Source organism: Stegostoma tigrinum, chromosome 12 (assembly GCF_030684315.1).
Source record: "Stegostoma tigrinum isolate sSteTig4 chromosome 12, sSteTig4.hap1, whole genome shotgun sequence".
Lineage (NCBI taxonomy): Eukaryota > Metazoa > Chordata > Chondrichthyes > Orectolobiformes > Stegostomatidae > Stegostoma > Stegostoma tigrinum.
Genome location: NC_081365.1, coordinates 41550946 through 41570542, shown reverse-complemented (window position 1 = coordinate 41570542; position 19597 = coordinate 41550946). Strand labels below are relative to the sequence as shown.

Sequence of the window (19597 nt, the reverse complement as noted above, 5' to 3'; positions counted from 1 at the left end):
TTTGAAGCGAATATCCAAGAAACAAAACAATACAGCACAGGAACAGGTCCTTTGGCCCTCAATGCCTGGACTTAGCACATTTTCCTTCCATACTAAAATTGTCTTCACTTTCAGGATCTGTATCTCTCTGTTCCCTTCCTACTCATTATTTTCTAGGTGTGTCTTGAATGCTGCTATTGTGTCAACTTCCACCACCTCCGCTGGCAGGCACTCACCACCTTGTGTGAAAAACTTGCCTCGCATACCTCTTAAATTCAACCCTATTTCACCCCCCCACCACCCACCCACACACACACACACACACACACACACACCTTGAACTTGTGTCGCCTAATAATTGACCCTTCCATCCTGGGAAAAAGCCTCATACTTTCCACTCTATACGTGCCATTCACAAACTTATGAACTTCTACAGGTTGCCCCCAACCTCCTATGTTTCAGTGAAAACAAACCCAGTTTATCCAACATTATTTCATTTCTAAACCACCCCCCCATACCAGGCAACATCCTGGTAAACCTTTTCTGTACCCTCTCCAAAGCATCCATATCCTTCCAGTAGCATGGTGGCCAGAACTGTATGCAACATTCTAACAGTGGCCTGACTAAAGTTCAATAAAGCAACTACATCACTCATCTATCCTTACACTCAATGCCCCTTCCAAAGCTCCTGGCCTTTTTAAAAAATGACCTTATCTACCTGCGCTGCTACCTTCAGCGATCTGTCAACCTGCATACCAATACTCCTAAGGGGCCTGCCATTCACTATATGATTTCCAACGGTATTTGACCTTCCAAAACACATCGCCTCCCATTTGTCCAGATGAAACTCCGTCTATCATTTGTCTGTCTATGCCTCCAATTGATCAATGTCCTGCTGCATCCTTGGACAATCCTCCTCACTATCAGCAACTCCAACAATCTATGTTTGTCTGCAACCTTACTAATTAGACCAAGCACATTTTTCTCCAAATCATTTATGTACAGCACGAACTGCAGAGGTCCCAGCACCGATCCCTGTGGAAGATCACTAGTCACAGCCCTCCATTCCAAAAAGCATCCTTCCACTGCTGCACTCTGTCTCCTATGACTAAATCATTTTGTATCTATCTTGCCAGCTCACCCCGATACCATGCCACTTCACCTTGTGTACTAGTCTGCCATGAGGGACCTTGTCAAAGGCTTTATTGAATCCACGTAGACAATATCAACCGTTTTTCCTTCAAATCATCTTAATCACCTCCTCAAAAAAATTGATCAAGTTAGTGAGGCACGACCTCCTCTGCACACCTCTATCGTTAATAAGTCCATTGGCTTCTAAATGCATATAGATCTTGTCCCGGAGAATTTTTTAATAAATATATTTTAAAAGAAAACAAAAAGTGAAGACAAGGGTAGACCCCTTACAATCTGAAACAGGGGAACTGATAATGAGGAACAAAGAATTGGCAAATCCAAGTGAGTATATCTGTTCAAAGTGTGAATTTGGTGTACAGGGCAATGGCAATGCTATAATTAAGGTTTGCTGCAAGTAGTAAAGTCTCTAGAGCAAGAGATAAGCAGTTAGTAGGCATAATCTTAAAGCCACTGTGGAAACATAGTTATGAGGAAACTAAATATTTAGGGGTATGTGACTTTTTGAAAGGACAGGCAGGAAAAAAAAAGGTGGTGGTTTAGTATTGCTAGCATAGCACAGACTGCAAAGAGCTGCAGCACAGAGGGATGTGGGTCAACTTGTGCATAAATCACAAAAATCTAGCAAACAAGTTCAGCAGGTTATGGAGAAAACAAATGGAATGTTGGCCTTCGTCTCAAAAGGGAATAGAGCATAAAAACACAGAAGTCTTACTAAAATTATTCAAGTTTCTAGTTAATCCACACCTAGAACTCTGAACAGTTTTAATCCTCTTTATCCCAGGAAAAATACTGGATGCAATGAATTCCAAGATTACTGGCGGGCTAAACTGGCATTTCTCACTGATTTTTTCAGTCCCTGAATGATAAAATGCAGTGGGATAATGAGGCAATCCTGACCAACACAGAGAAACTTCAAGGTTTCAGGTCAAAACTGAGTCTTTGGCAAGCGACAATGGCAGGGGTTCACTTGAAGTGTTTCCGCTCGCTTAATCAATAACAGATGCAGCTGTCAAGATGCACAACTTCATACTCAAACACCTCAGACCACCGCTAGAAATGTTCAAATTCTACCACCACCCCAATAAATGTGGAAGGCTAGGACTAGATACAGATCCATTCAGTTCACTGTCTTTTGAAACATCACAAAAGCTGACATTAAAAGAAAAAGAGAAATGTGTGTATTTTGGGGGACTTATGCATAAATATCTGATGATCTCTTACCATGACATCTCTACTGAGGTATACAGCACAGAAACAGACCCTTCAGTCCAACTCGTCCATGCCGATCAAATATCTTATATCTTGTCCTATTTGCCAGCATTTAGCCCACATCCCTCTAAGCCCTTCCTATTCATATACCCAACAGATGCCTTTTAAATGCTGTAATTGTAACAGCCTCCACCATGTCCTCTGGCAGCTCATTCCAGATACACAGTACCCTCTGTGTGAAAAAGTTGCCCCTTGGGTCCCCTCTCACCTTAAAACTATGCCCTCTAGTTTTGGATCCCCCCCCCCCCCAGGGAAAAGATCTTGCCTATTTACCCTATCCATGCCCTTCGTCATTTTATAAACTTCTACAAAGGTCACCCTTCCAGGGAAAACAGCCCCAGTTTATTCAGCCTCTCCATATAGCTCAAACTATACAACCCTGGCAACATTCTCGTAAATCTTTTCTGAAGTCTAACTGGTTTCACAACATCCTATAGGGAGACCTCCTTCAGAGGCCAGAAATGCACACAATACCTTTCCTATTTCAAGGGTGACAAGATCGAGAACATGGATCAAGTCGACCTACCAATGCAAATCATCAAGAACTTAACCTCCTACAAGGCAACCTGTGCCCAACTTCTTCAACCCTGACCCGGGTCAGGACAAATATATTATAAACACTTGCTGGCGAATCAAGGCTCCAAACAAAAACCCTCGCCCATATTTCTGGCTGCTGCCCATTTGAAAGAACCAAGATTCAAATGCCACACCTGTAGTCTTGCTGTTTGCAACAACATAACTCTGGAAGCTAGCATTTTCAAAACTGGCCTACGTGAAAACGACAGGTGGGAGCACTTGTCATTGTAGCAAGATATGCATTTTCTCATCAATATCCCCTATATACACCACCACCCCCCCCCCCCCACCCCGCACACAGCCCCCAGGTCCAAAGCTCTATGCACACTGACATTCCTAGGTTTTGCTCTAACCCAGTTAAGTGCAAATTCCTCTCTGCTGTATTTTGCTTAGATCCATTGCTCATGACTAGCTAGAAACAGTTAAGCAAATTTTGCAAACTTTTCTGTGCTCGCAGTCAAAGACTCTATTTTTTTGCCGATGGCTTTTGATCCTATTTAGCTTGTTGTGTACCTCACTATGCAAAACTCTTTTGTAAGGCTCTTACCACAGCAAATGCAAGTAAATGTCATGATTACGAGCAATGAAGTTGAGAAAAGTGGGTGTGCCATGGAATTATCTGGCTCATTGAAGCCTTGATATTTAAAATTATGGGAGCCACTGAGCTCAAGAAAAAAGCACAAACTTGAGTTTCTCATTTCATGTTCAAATGCTTGCAGAAATATTTCTGTCTGTTTTCATCCTTTCAGTTGGCTTAATCTGAAGTAAGAGATAACAAGGTGTAGAGCTGGATGAGCACAGGAGGCCAGGCAGCATCACAGTAGGAAGAAAGCTGACATTTTGGGCCTAGACCCTTCTTCAGAAATCTCAAACCCTGTTTACTGCCTCAACTTTTGTTTTAGTCACTCTAAAAATATACCCAGTTTGGATTCCATCAGGTCCACCCCTGACTTCATTACAGCCCCTGAACTAATAACAGGCTTGGTTCAAACGAACTAAAAAGAGCTGAATTCCAAAGATTAGGAGAGAGTAGTAGCCATTGACATCAAGGCAGCATTTGACCAAGTTTGGCATTGAGGAGACTGGCATAATTAGAATGAATAGGAACTGGGGGAAATGTCTCCACTGGTTCGAGTCATACCTGGCATATAAAATGGTTGTTGTTATTAGAGATCAGTCATCTCAGCTCCAGGACATCTCTGGATGAGCCCCTCAGAGCAGTGTCCTAAGCCCAGCCATTGTCAGTTGCTTCAATGATCTTCCCTGAATCATAATGTCAGAAGTGGGAATGTTTGTCAATGATTGCACAATTTCAGCACCATTTGCCACTCCTCAGATAGCGAAACAGTACACGTTCAAATGCAACAAAATCTGGACAATATGCAGATTGAGGCTGGAAAGGCAGCAAATAATAGCCAGGCATTTGTCTTTTGCGTATATCTCCAATAAGAGGTAATCTAACCACTGCCCCACCATCACTAAATCCCCCAATATCAACATCCTGGAGATATCAGAAGTTCAACTGAGCTCACCATATAAATACAGTAGCCAGGAATCCTGTAGCGAATAGCTCATCTCCTGACTCTCCAAAGCCTGTGCACCATCTATGAAGGCACATTTCAGGAGTGTGATGGAATACTCCCCATTTGCCTGGTTGATTGCAGCTCCAACAATACTCAAGAAGCTTGACACCATCCAGGACAAAGCAGCCCGCTTGTTTGATACCATGTCCACAAACACATATTCCCATTTCCACCTACGTTCAGTCTCAGCAGTAAATACTATCTGTAAGTTGCACTGCAGAAAATCACAAGATCCTTAGTCAGCACCTTCCAAATGCACAACCATTTCCATCTAGAAGCACAAGGGTAACAGGTCCACAGGAACATACCACCTGCAAGTTCCCTCCAAACCACTCACCATCCTGACTTGGAAATGTATTGCCATTCCTTCACTGACACAGGGTCAAAATCCTGGAATTCCCTCTCAAACGGCATTGCTGATGACATTGGTGTATATACAGGATATGGACTACAGGGTGGGGTGGAGGTTGGAATTTCAACAAGGCAGCTCACAATACTTTTTCAAGGGCAATTAGTGATACACAATAAATATTGGACAAGCCAGAATGCCCACATCCTATGAGTGAATAAAGAAATTTTCACTGGTTCTTAAAGTCTGCCCATTCCTCAAGCCTCCCGCTTTGCAAATTTATACAGTGTTTCTTTCAATTTAGTACAATCTTTGTCATCATTATTTAGCCATGGATTAACACATTCTTTCACTGGACTAAGTCTTTGCTGAAAGTTACCACATATAGTCTTAAATGTTTGGGAGGGCCAGGGAAACAACTAAAATCATTTGAAGATTTACAAAATACTTACAACTATTTGAACAAAGCAAAAGAAATAATATTTACTTGAACAGCACCTAAATGCAAGTACTATCTTAAGTACATTCAAGTTTTGCCATTCTACATAATGAATTTCAAACTATGATCAAGAAAACCTATAACATTTAAATTAAATCCAAACTCATTTGCTTTTTACTAGTATTCATGTCCAATTCACACAAAATGTTAGCCACAGAGATCAAGTCCTTTATCACTAATAATAAATGTAGCCACGCCTAATGTAAGAAGTTCTTACCATCTCGTTCTCGCTCACTCTCTGGTCTAGCCCTTGGCCCGGTATCAGACCAATCCCCTCGCAGTCTCAGACGTTTGACAGGTGGCTGTCGGATCTACGGATTAAATACATTGCATGTGTGTGAAAAGAAGCTCAATTCAAATGTTTCAAAATGTAAACAATTGGTAATTGTAATTCATCATCATCCATGAGATTACTGACAATCTCTGGATTACAGACAGACAAGTGGTTAATCAATTTGTGGAGCACAAACATGCATGGGGCAAGACGTGGAGGCTAACCTACAAAAGAACTTCCACATCAGAGTCAGGGATGGCAATTGCACTGTTCGTGCTAATCTGCTCAGAGTAAAACAGATTGCAAACAAATTTAGCAAATTTATAACTGGGAATTCTCAAGACAGTGTAACATCAGCACCAGCAACATTGTACTCAAACACAACCTGTAACCTTATGGCCCAGAATATATACACCCACCCCCACCCCAACATTGTCATCAAGTCAAGGGATCAACTGTGGTCCATGAGGGCAGGAGAGCACACCAGGAGCAGCATCATGCATACCTAAAATGGAGGTGTCAACCTGATCAACTTATAACATGGGATGGCTAGCATGCCAAACAATGCAAAGCAGCATGCTATAGATACAGCAAAGTGATTTCACTACCAATGAATCAGTTCTAAGCTCTGCTATCCTACTTCATCTAACAGTAAACGGTACTGGATAATTAAACAACTATCAGAAGGGTGTGACAACACAAATGTCCTCAACTTCAATGACAGGGAAGTCTAGCACATCAATGAACACAACATAGTTGCATGTGCAACTATCTTCAATCAAAAATGTCAGGTGCATATTCCATTTCTGCCTCCTTCTGAATGCCCATGCATCAGAATTACCAGTCTTCAGGCATCTTGATTCATTCCACATAAAAATCAAGAAATTGCTGAAGGCACTGGACACTGCAAGGCTGTGGGTTTTGACAAAATTCTGGTGAAACACTAAAGATGTTTGTTCCAGAACTAGCTGTGCTCTTTGCCAAACCTCTCCAGTAAAACAGTAATGGTATCTACCTGGCAATGAGAAAAAATATTCATTATGTCATATCCTCAAAAAGCAAGACAAATTTAACGCAGCCAATCTCTTGTGCAAATTGGTGGAAAGGATCATTGGCAATTAGTCGGTAATAACTTGCCGACTGGAGCTCAATTTAGGTTCTTACAGGGCTGTAATAAAGTTAGAAACTAAATGACCTCGGTCCAAACATAAGAAAAGCAGGTAAACTGCAGAAGGGAGGTGAGAATGACTGTTGTGATGTCAATACAGCAACTGGCTAGTATGTGGAATCAAGCAGCACTGATAAAACAGATGTCACTGGGAATCAGGAAAATTCTCTCCAAGTACAGTAAAGATGCTGCGGGTGAAGATTAATCATCACAGTCATGGAGCTCACTGCAGCAGTTTCTCAGAATAGATATTTTAATCAACCTGGTTAGACATGTTCTGACGCAGTTCTGCATCAGGTGAATTTCAGCCAGGTATCTGGTCTCAAGATAGGGACACTTTCACCATGCCCACAGGAGCGCCAAATTCCTAAGGACAGATATTATTGATCAATTTGTTCAGATGTGTTATCACAATCTTTGGAGCAGATGGGGCTGGAACCTTTGTTTCATGCCTCAGAGGTGCAGATGCTACCATTGCACCATGTGAATCCAAGTCCCTCAGGCTAGTGTTAGGTCCAAACATTCTCAGTTGATTTATCAATGACGTTCCCACTATTGTACAGTCAGAAGTGGAGTTATTCTCTGTAAAAAGTGTAGAAACACCATTCACAAGTCTCAGAAACTTAAGAAGTCTGTGTGCACAGGCTACAAGGCCCAATCACACCATAAATAGCTATTATTATTCAGTTAACTCGTGAAAAGTAGCTACTCCACCACACACAGGCAATGATCATATCAACAAATTTGAATTTATAATCTTGTCTTGATGTGAACTGGTATCACATCAGTCCATCCCCCACTATCAACATTGCGGGGGTACCTTTGACCAGAAACTGAATCAGATTTGCATTAAAAACACTAACACTCCAACAGTAGCTCAGATGCTGTGAATTTTGTGGTACCTTATCAAATGCCTTGAGAGACAGGATTTAGGGAAGTCATGACTCCCCAAATCCTGTCCATCAAGGCATTTGATAAGGTACCATACATTCGACAGCTTAATAGGATAACAGCCTTTGGTGTTGGAGGTAGTATATTAGCAAAGATACAGGATTGGTTTAACTAATAGAAAGCAGAGAGTTGGGAAAAAGGGGGCATTTTAAAGGACAGCAGAATGCCACAGAGATCATTGCTGGGGCCACAATTCTTTTACAATATATATTAAATGACCAGGATGAGGAAAGTGAATGTAATATAGCTAAGTTTGTACACAACACCACAATAGGTGGGAAGGTAAGTGGTAAGGATGGCATAGTCCACAGAGGGACATAGACAGGTTAAGTGACTGGCTAAGTTTGTTTTGCCAGATGAAATATAACAGGCGGAAATTGGGGCTTGTGCACTTCGACAAGTAGAATATAGGAGCTGGATGTTACTTAAAATTCAAGGATTTAGGAGCCCTTGCGTATAAATCAAAAAACAGCAACCATTGAAACTCAGCAGTCCTATAGGGAAGGCAAATGAAATGCTGGTCTTTATTTCAGATGGAATGGAGTATAAAATTGGGGGGTCTCGCTAAAACTGCACAAGGAACTAGTCAGATCACATCCAGGAAACTGAATAGTTCTGGGTCCCTTATAGAGGTATAGTCTTTGAGATCTACAGCATGGATAAAGGCCCTTTGTCCCATCAAGTCTGCACTAGTCTGTACTAAACAAATACCTAAATATTCTAATCTCATTTTCTAGCACACAGCCATAGCCTTGAATGCCTTGGCATCACAACTGCACATCTAAACGCTTCTTAAATGGAATGAGAAATTCAACCTCCACCACCCTTCAAGTCATGGAATTCCAGAATTCAATCACCATCTGGGTGAAAAAATATTTTCTTCACATCCCCTCTGAACATCCTGCCTTAAATCTATGATTCCTTCACCAAGGAGAGAGGTTTCTCCCTGTTTATGCCCCTCATAACTTTATCCATCTCAATCATGTCTCCCTGCAGACTCCTCTGCTCCAAGGAAAACAATTCCAGTCTATTCAATCTCTCCACACACAAACTCTCTAGACCTCAGGTAACATCCTGGTAAATATCCACTGCACCTCAGTAAAAACGTAGATTCCAAGATCGGCACACAATACTCCACCATGAGCCTAACCAAACTTTTACACAGTTTCAGCATAACCTCCCTCCTCTTGAACTCTGTACCTTGACTAATAAAGGCAAGTCTTTTCACATGCTTTCACACTTACCATTTGCTACTAATCAGCCTATTTGATCAGACTGTCTACACCCTCCTGTAATCTAAGGTTATCTTCCTTCACTGGTAACCACTTCAACAATGTTCAGATCAGATGAAGTCACTGATTAACCACCCTACATTTTAATCTAAAAATCACACACAATAAACAGCAAGTGCCCCTGACACCGATCCCTATGGCGCACCACTGGCTTACAGTCACAAAAAGACCTCTCGACCATCACACTCTGCTTCTTGACATGCAGCTAATTCTGGATTCAATTCGCTAAATTTGCTTGGATCCTACAGGCTCTTACTTTTGCTATCAATTTTCCATGCAAAACTTTATCAAAAGCCTTGTTGGAGTCCAAGTAGACTACTTCAAAAGCATTATCCACATCTAGGCAGATGGTCACTTCCTTGAAAAATTTAATCAAATTTGTCAGACATGACTGCCTCTTAATAAAACCATGTTGGCTGTTCTTGGTAAATCTCTACTGCTCCAAGTACAGATTAATTCTGTCCCTCCCAATTGCATCATTAGTTTCCCCACCAACAAAGGGCAAGATTAAGTGCTTGTAGTTTCCTGGTTTATCCCCTTGGTTGCTTCCTGAATAACGGCAGCACACTGGATGTCCTCTGGGCATCTGGCACCTCTTCCCATGTTCAGAGAAGAATTGAAAATTATTGACAGCACCCTGACTATTTTCTCTATTGTCTCATTCAACAGCCTGGGATACTTTTCAACAAGCCCTGGAATTTAACTAATTTCAAGCCTGCTGGACCACTTAGAGCCTCCTCCGTTTCTTTGCTAATTTATTTAAATGTATATTACAGTTGTTCTCCCAGATTTCTACCCCCAAATTGTCCCTCTCACTAGTGAGCACCAATTCAAAAGTATTCATTTAGAAACATAATCATGTCATCTTGTTCCATGTACAAATTATCACTTTGGTCCTTATGACTCTTGCACTTTCTCTAGTTATCCTTCTGAAGGAAATACATAGTGATATCGGAGGCAGTCTACAGAAGGTTCATTAGGTTGATCCCAAGTATTAAGGGATTGTGATATGTGAAGAGGTTACATAGGATGGATCTGTAGTCATTGGAATTTGGGAAAAATTATGCGGCTGTATTGAAGCATAAAAGATTCTTAGATGGCTGGACCGGGTAAACGCAGAAATTTTTTCTTCACTCATGGGGTTATAGGCATCCCCAGCTGAACCAGTATTCATTACGCATCTCTATTTGTCATTGAGAAGGTGTTGGTGAACTGCCTTCTTGAAGCCCTGCAGTCTGTTTGGTGTAGGTATGTGAAACGTCATTGGAGAGAAATTCCAGGATTTTGACCCAGTAACAGTGAAGGAATGACCATTTATTTCCAAGTCAGGATGGTGAGTAGCTTGGAGGGGGACTTTCAGTAAGGGGTACTCGCATGCATCAGCTGCCCTTGCCCTTTTAGATGGCTGTGGTTATGGGTCTGGAAGGTGCTAAAGAGACTTGGTAAATTTCTACAGTGAGTATTGGAGAAGAGGCAGAATGCTTATAGATATGATACCAATCAAGTAGGCTGCTTTGTCCAGGATGGTGTCGAGCTTCCTGAAGGCTGTTGGAGTTGCACTCAGCCAGGTAACTGGGGAGTATTCCACCACACTAATGACTTATAGATGGTAGACAGGCTACAGGGAGTCAGGACACGAATTAATTGATGCAAAATTCCAAGCATCTGATTTGCTCTTATAGTCACATGTCATATATACCTCTCCCTCTCCGCCTCTGACACAAGGACTGTGCTCCCTGTAGTAGAATCTAAAATCAAAAGGGCATTATCTCAGAATAAGTGGTTGCCTATTTAACACTGAGATGAGGAGGACTTTCTGATCTTGATGGTAGTGAATCTATGGAATTCTTTGTCACAGAGGGCTCTGAAGGGTAGGTCATTAAGTATATCCAAGGTTAACCCAAAGATATGTAATCAGTAAAGGAATCGAGGGTCATGGGGGAAAGAGGCAGGAACTTCAAGTTGAGGATCATCAGATCAGCCATGATCTCATTGAAAGGCTGAGCAGATACAATGGGTTGAATGGCTTACTTCTGCTTCTATGCCTTATTGTCTTACACGGCACTTGCCTGAATGAATGCAGGTCCACAATAAGCTCAATAACACTCAGGTCAAAGCACAGTGCAGGGGCAACTCAGCAATAAGCACTGCTGCCTCATTCCACTCTCAGGACTGTCTGTTTGGAGGTTGCACATTCTCCCTATATCTGAATGGGCTTCCTCAAGATGCTTTGGTTTCCTCCGACAGTCCAAAGATGTGCAGGTTAGGTGGATTGGCCATGTTAAATTGTCTGTAGTGCCCAGAGAAGTGTAGGCTTGGTGATTAGCCATGGAAAATACAGGGTTACTGGGACCGGGGTGGGGGGAAAAGAAAAAAAAAGTCTTCAGACGGTTGGTGTGGACTCGATGGGTCAAATGGCCTGCTTCCACACAGTTGAGATTCTGTGAGACCAAAAAGAGTGCAGCAGAAGTCTCATCACCAAATTTCTCAAGTGCAGTTAGGGATGGGCAATAAGTGCTGACCCAGCCAACAACACCCACATCCCACAAATGAATAAAAAAGCTCACACGACTGGCACATTATCCACCACTTCAAACATTCACTCCTCCTCGTGGTAAACGTGTGTACCGTCTACAAGTTGCACTGGCAGTAATTCACCTTGGCTCCTTGAACAATAACTTCCAACTACGCCACCTGGAAGAACAAGACCAGCAGATGCACGGAAATATCATCACCTGCAGGTTCCGCTCCAAGCCACACATCACCCTGATTTGGAAATATATTGCTATTTCTTCGCTGTTGATGGGTTAAAACCTAGAACTCCTTTCCATACAGCTCTATGGAGAAGTAGACATGGACTACAATGGTTCAAGAATGTGTTCGTGGTAAAATATGAACTATCAATTTACAACTTCCCATTATTTGATTTAACACTTGACACTTTCAAGGATCAAGAGATTTTTTTGAAAAAAAAAGCACTGACTTAAGATGGTTATAGTGGTCGCCCAACTAAGTTTAGCAAAAATTTGTGAAACCAACAAGAGACAACCACAGACAGTCTAGGCTGAAATTAATATTTCATCAACGGGATTGAAACTCAGGTATGAAGATGACCTCAAGTCCTAATTTTAACTTGGCCCTCAGTTTTTAAGAGAAGGAAAATGAATTGTAAATGCACTAGAAGTCTCTCTCACCCCCCGCACATTACCTTCAATATCTTGAAAAAATTGCATGGCAATAAAGCAACTTGAAGAAATATCTATTCATCAAGAACTCGAAAGAATGCAGAGGATATAAGACACCCAATAAACAAGCGAACGAACGAGCAAGTTTCTTCAAATACTTCAAGCAAGTAGTCTCTCCTCAGGAAGAATTTGCTGGTGTACAAGAAGTCTGATTGAACTGGAGCTTTTTATACTCTCCCACAGTAAGTGTAACAAAGCAGATTTGTCCTCAGTGTGAATTGTCTGGTGTACAGTCAGGCTGGAAGAATGCCTGAACTTCTTTCCACAGGAAGCACAGCTGAATGAATTCACACTGAGGACGATCCATTGATGTGCAGTGAACCTAGGTTAAAAATCAAATACCCAAAGGACTTTTTTAAAATTCTTCACTTTCCTTTTATACCAGATGCATTCTTCTTATTAACAGTTATACCTCGTTTCTGTGTTTGATGATGCATTTTATTCTTCTTCTCAGGATAAGTAATAAAACTTCGTCTCCCTTTCACTCAAGAAAACTTTGTAATTGGCTGCTTAGTTTTGATCAGTACTGTTATGGTGTGACACAGCTGCATGCTAAAAAGGATTAAAAATATCTGTTGCAACCAGCTGAGGGGATTAAGGAGGGGAGCCTTTGAGTCTTCATTCAGTCCTGTAACATTTAATAGCAAGACTTGATTAATAACTTTTTGTCTGCTTCCTAGCCACAGTTAGCCAATTGAGCAGATCAAAGTTCTGTGGTATGCGAACATATGAATTAAGAGAAATAGAAGACCGGCCCTTTGAGCCTGGTCTACAATCATGGCTGATCTGATTACTCTACATTTGATCTACACCCCAATACCCTTTCATTCTCTTGCTTACCTCTACCTTAAGAACGTCCAAAAACTCTGCTTCCATTGTCTTTTGAGGAAGAAAATTTCAAACGTTTGTGACCATTTCAGAAGAAAATCCACATCACTTTCCACAATCCATTTTTTCCTTTTTTCAAAAATACTGATCACTGGTTCTACATCCTCCTAGAAGAGGGAATATCCTTTCCACATGTACTCTGTCAAGATCATTCAGGGTTTTGTGCATTTCAGTCAAGTTGCCTCTTAATTTCACTTCCTAAACTCCAGTAGATACAAGCCTGGCCTGCCCAATCTTTCCTCTAAGGCAACCTATCCATTCTAGGTATTTATCTAGTAAAAATTTCTAAGTTGTTTCCAATGTATTTGCATCTTTCCCTAAATAAACTGGCTGACATGATACACTGTACTCCAGATATGGTCTCGCCAATGCTCCGAATAATGGAAACATAACCTCCCTACTTAGGGGCAGAATAGAACTTTAGAGTATAGGAGATCATTCGACCCATTGTGTCCGTACCAAAGAAGTGTCAAAGTAAGAAAGGGAGACAGCTCATCCTGCCTCATCTGGCAGTGTAACCACATGGAGGTATTCCCAACCAGAATCACAACTAACTGGAAACGCCTGCCCAAAAATTGTTCAATTAAAGTGGGCCAGTTGAAGGAGAAGATGCGCAAGTTGACTTTAGCACATGGTGCAAAGGAACTTGAAAGACAGACATTTACATGTCTCACTTCCAGCAGCCCTGCCTCCCCTTGATAGCAGTATTCCTATATCCTGAAAACTGGCAAAATTGAAAACAGACATTAAATCAGAAGGTATACAGCATCATTCTAATATTTAGATGACAAACACAACCTTAGGATGCCATTGGTACCCAAGACCTCCATTCTGCTTCTTAAAACAGGAACTGGATGGTGTAGAGTTTGACTATTTCTAAGAAAAAAAAATTGTTACTCAACGTCACCAACTTTCGGGAGTTATATACATATGTGTTTACCGTGGAGAATGACATGAAAACTTGGTAACATGGAGAGGTTAGTGGCGATATCTTGGGGATAGTCCATACCACGGTTGAGGTGGTGTTGGACTAATGAGAATGTATGAAGGTGGGTATATCTCCTGGTCTTGACCAGATATATCCAAGAACCCTGCAAGAGGCTAGAGAAGAAATTCCAAGGCCCCTGGTAGATATTTTTACATCATCACTAGCCACGGGTGAAGTCCCAGAAGGCTGGAGGGTAGCAAATGTTGGGCCCTTATTCAAGAGGGCTGCAAAGAAAAACTTGGGAACTATAGACGAGTAAGCCCAACATCTGTGATAGGTAAGTTACTTCAGAAGATTCTGAGGGATAAGATATATATGCATTTAGAAAGGCAGCGTGGCTTTGTGCATGGGAGATCATACCTCATAAACTTGTTACAGCCCTTTAATGAAGTGAACAAGAAGACTGGTGAGGGCAGGGCAATAGGTGTAGTCTATATGGATTTAGTTAAGGCCTTTGATAAGGTTTCACCTGGTAGGCTGCTCTGAAAGCATGGAATCCAGGGAGAGCTGGCAAATTGGATACACAGTTGGCTTGATGGTCGGAGGCAGAGGGTAGTGGAAAAATGCTTGTTGGGCTTGAGGCCTGTGACTAGTGGTGTGTCTTAGGGGTTGAAAATGGTCGAAAAATGGCAAATGGAGTTTAATATAGATAAGTGTGAAATGTTTCATTTTAGAATGTCCAATCAAGGTAGGAGTTTCATGATGAACGGTAGGGCCTTCAGGAGATTAGTGGAACTGAGGGACATTGGAATTCAGGGACATTGGAATTCAGGTACACAGTTCTCTGAAAGTGGGGTCACAGGCAGACAGGGCAGTGAAGGAGGTTTGTGGCACACTGGCTTTCACCAGTTAGGAGACTGAATATAGAAGTTGGGAATTTACGTTCCAGTTGTACAGGACATTGGTGAGGCAACACTTGGAGTATTGTGTTCAGTTTCAGTCACCTTGATATAGGGTGTTAATAACCAGGAAAAAGTGAAGAAGAAAATTACAAAGATGTTGCCAGGACTCATGGGACTGAGTTATAGGGATTGAGTGGACAAACTAGGACTTTTTTCTTTAGAACACAGGAGGCTGAGGAGGTATCCTACAGAAGTATATAAGATGATGACAGGAATGGATAGGGTGAATGCACTCAGTCTTCTTACCAGTGTTGCGGAATTGAGGACCAGGCAGCATCTGCTTGAGGTAAGAGGAGAAAGAAAAAATGGGAACTTGACAGGCAACATTAAAAAAAAAGGGTGGTACGTATATGGAATGAGGTGCCAGCTTAAATGGTTGGGGTGGGTCCATTAACAACATTTAAAAGGCATTTGGACAAATACATGGACAGGAAAGTTTTAGAGGATATGGGCCAAGTGCAGGGAAACAGGGTTCGCGTGGAGGTACCTTTTGGTCGGCATGGACAAACTTGGGCCGAAGAGGCCTGCCTCCGTGTTGTAGGACTCTATGACTTTATGACCTTAAGAAACATCAGAGATAGAATGACTATGGTACAAAATGTGAGAGAGAAGATAATACACATCATTTTTATACTTGAATAAAACTGGAAAAATGAAAACTAACTTACATTTGGCTATTTATACCTGCTTTGCTGCAGCAACTCGTGTGAATGAGTGCATCTTCAACAGTCAAGCTCGACACCATGCAAGGGAAGCAGCCTGCTCAGCTGGCACTCCATCTAAAACATTCACTCTCACCCCCACTGAAGTGATGCACAGTGGCACCATTGTGTACTATCTACTAGATCCACTGCGATGACTCACTGAGCCTTCATGGACAGCATTTTCTAAAATTAGTACCTCCTAGAAGAACAGGGTCGCATATACATGGGAACACCACCACCTGCACAGTCCCCTCCAAACTACACACTATTGTCTTGGAGGTAATATAATCACTCCTTCACTGTCATGGGATCAAAATCCTGGAACTTCCTTCCTAAGAGCATTTTTGGATGTATCTACACCAAATGAAGAGTTCAAGAAGGTAGCTCATCACCACTTTCTCAAGGGCAATTAGGGATATGCAGTAAATAGTGGCATAGCCAGCAATGCCCACATCTTGCAACTGAATAAATAAAAAGCTGTTTCTTTTTAAGAAGTAATGATTGATTTATGGTCATTAACAGGACATTTCCTGTAAGGCTAATTTACACCTCTAAATGGGAAGGCAGAGTTTCATTCATACGTACCAGCACAAGTGTGAAGTTTTAATTTAAAGGACTCATGGCACAGCAATACTGTCCCCACCTCTGGCAAGGAAGTATGCGTTCAAGACCCACCTGATCCAGAGATGTGTTATAACATGCCTGAACAGCTTGATTAAAGATAATTGATGCCTTACTTATTAATTTGCAACTATCAGAGAATGGTCCAGCAATTGATGAGAGTTATGAAGCCATCGGCATTTTTTTTAAAAATATGGCATGATGCCTTGCTAGCATTTAAAAAATTGATGAGAATGTGTAAAATTTATCTACAAAACATATACAAGAAAATGTGCACACTTTTCTGATGAGATGGCATTTCTTAGTTTCTACAAAATCAGTAAGATTAAATTTTGAAAGATTACAACAAATGAACTACGATGGAAACTTAACAGCATAATTATGTCAGGCTTTTAAAAGATGCACTTGTATTATTTCTAAAGCTGTTCTAAAAACAGAATCTGAACCAGTAATCACATGCTGCTGGCACTGTGCTTGGAAATGAATTCACCTTGGCAAACACATGCTAGGCGTTTTGCAAGGACAGCTGACTAACTTGATACATGACCTTGCAAAAGTTGCCAAGGGAATTCTGTTAGAAACCTGTTGTGCCAAGGGTTTTAGTCTGTTGAGTACAGATCCAACAAGACAACTATATAACATTTTGTCACAATGCATTTCTGTCCAAAATACATCACCTCATTATGTGGCAAATGGCACTTGGTAAAGTTACGTAAAGAAATCTCAGTGGAAGCAGAGAATATTTCTATAGTCCTGAAGGCAATATTGAGTTACCAGCTCAAAAGCCTGAATTAGTTTGATCCAAAAACTGGGATGGATGGAAATGAGTTGGAACAGATACACGCAACTACAAACACGCAGGACGGCAATGGCCTAGTGGTATTATCGTTGGACTGTTAACTCAGAGACACAAATAATGTTCCGCGAACATGAGTTCGAATCCTGCCAAAGCAGATGGTGGAATTTGAATTCAATGAAAAAACAACCAGAATTACAAAGAGTCTAACAATGGCCATGAATCCATTCCTGATTGATGGAAAGCCCCATCTGTTTCTCTAATGTCCTTTAGGGAAGGACACTGCCATCCTTACTTGGTCTGGCCTACACGTGATCTAGACTCGCAGCATTGTGGTCGGCTCTTAACTGTCCTTTAGGTAATTAAGGGTGGGCAAAAAATGCCTCCTAGCCAGTAAGGCTCTCATCCCACAAATGAATAAAGAAAAAAAATCCAAATCTTTGAAACTTCCAGAATTCTCAACACGAGGGAAATGGAAATTCAACTTCAATTGCATTGTTGATTAATTAGAAGGGGTGAAAGCTGCAAATTGCACTGACAATTGTGCTTTTTCGGGGGAAATATTTGTGTTTCCATTCAAATTCAATTGTAAGTCAACAATTGCAAAATTTGAGATGAACTAATGCTGCTGGGTGGCCACGTTTTTGTTTTAAAGCTGTTACTTAATATACTTCAGAATAAGTATCATCATAACTAAGTACCATTTGACGACTCCAGCAGAAAATTTATTTAAACTAAAAACAAGTCATTTGAATCACTGCAAACCCACTGTGAGTAGCCCAAAATAAATGACACAATGACTTTAAAAAAAAAAGACTTTTTGAATACAGAACTATTTCCTACTAATAGCATGATTTAGCAATCAGTTTGGGTAAATTAATTTTATTACTTGCGATTGCTTTTAAAAAGTACCGCCATAGATGGCTTGAGCTTCCACCCAAAAAAAAGGCATCTTTAAAGACACCTCTAAGAAGTGTGCAAACAAGCATGATTGTAGGATTTCTCACTCATAGTTAAGCATTCTGGATGTTTTCTTAACTGAAACAGCACTTAAATGCTAACTGCAGGCACAGCCTGATCGCCACTTATAAATCAAAATCAAAAGTGCATGCAGTACGCTACACATTCCGAGCTTAGTACAGCTCCAACAACGTCTCGAAACCTGACACGACAGAGGACAAAGCAAACTCTTTGATCAGCGACTCATGCACCACTCTTAGGTATTCACTACTTCTAGTAAAAGCACTGTATGCAATTTACAAGCAGCACTGCAGTAATATGCCAAAGCTCCTTCAACATTTCCAAACCTTATAAACTAAAAGATTCAGGGCAGCAACCACATTGGAACACCCTCACCTTGTACTTCTCCAAGTCACACCCTATCATCACAAGCAAAGTTATTTCATTGCGATTGGATCACAATCCCGCAACTTTCAACCTAGCAGCAGTTAGGAAGTACCTTCTTGAGATAGCCTGAAGTGGTTCCAGAAGATGAATCTCACAAACACAAGAGGACAGCCTTAATTAAACATATTCAAATGAAGCAGCCTTCAAAGTCTGCTGGAGAAGAGAATTCCAAACCTAATGATTCTGAGAGAAGAAATTCCTCTTCAGCTTTGTCGTAAACAAGAAAGCCCTCACTTTGAAAAGGTTTCATAAGCTCCAGATTCCTCAATAAGAGGAAATATCCTTATTATCTAACATCAAGTTTCTCACAATTTTATTTGTTTCAATAAGGTAACCTCTCATTATTCTAAACTCCTTGGGTGCAGTCCCCAACTTGGTCAATATTGTCTCATAAAACAACCATTTCATGCCAGGAAATGAACCTAGTGAACACTCTCCGCATTGTCTGCAATTCAAGTAAATAAGCAGGCTATAATTGCACGTAGTATTCAATTGAAAGCTTGTAAAGGGAAATTCAAACTGTCAGTTAGTAGCTGAATGAGTGTCTTAAAATGTGGAATGGCATTCACTGTAAAAATTGATTGATACATCCACAGAAAAATCCTTTCCTTCAATTTACAAAAATCTGCACTTGGAATCAACTTCCAATTGATATGCATATCGATTTTAATGGCACAATATCAGTCTCCTTACTAAACACTAGGAAATTGCCTACCTCTGGTTCTCTTCTCTCGTCTGCTGAAGGGAGTTTAAGTTCTCGGCCCTGATCATCATTTGGGTCAAAAAGATAAATGTAGTCTGATGAATAACTAACAAGAATTTCTTGTCCATCATTACTGTAACAGAGAGATGTAACTCGACAAGATTTATTGGTAAGATGTGGTGGTAAAAATCTTGCGCACATTCCAGTAGTTGATCGAGTATTATAACTACCTGCAAAAACAAAAACAG

General features: G+C 41.0%; 1 protein-coding gene across 5 annotated transcripts in view; it reads right to left on the bottom strand.

Annotated features, from left to right (window-relative positions):
* dcaf6 (ddb1 and cul4 associated factor 6) overlaps positions 1-19597 on the bottom strand; it is a 183456-nt gene that overhangs the window by 114752 nt on the left and 49107 nt on the right. For all 5 annotated transcript variants that reach the window (XM_048540231.2, XM_048540232.2, XM_048540233.2 and 2 more), the window contains exons 7-8: positions 19362-19579; positions 5628-5721 (exon numbers count right to left, since the gene is read on the bottom strand). In XM_048540231.2, the coding sequence (XP_048396188.1) occupies positions 5628-5721; positions 19362-19579 (312 nt within the window). The remainder of the gene's footprint in view (positions 1-5627; positions 5722-19361; positions 19580-19597) is intronic.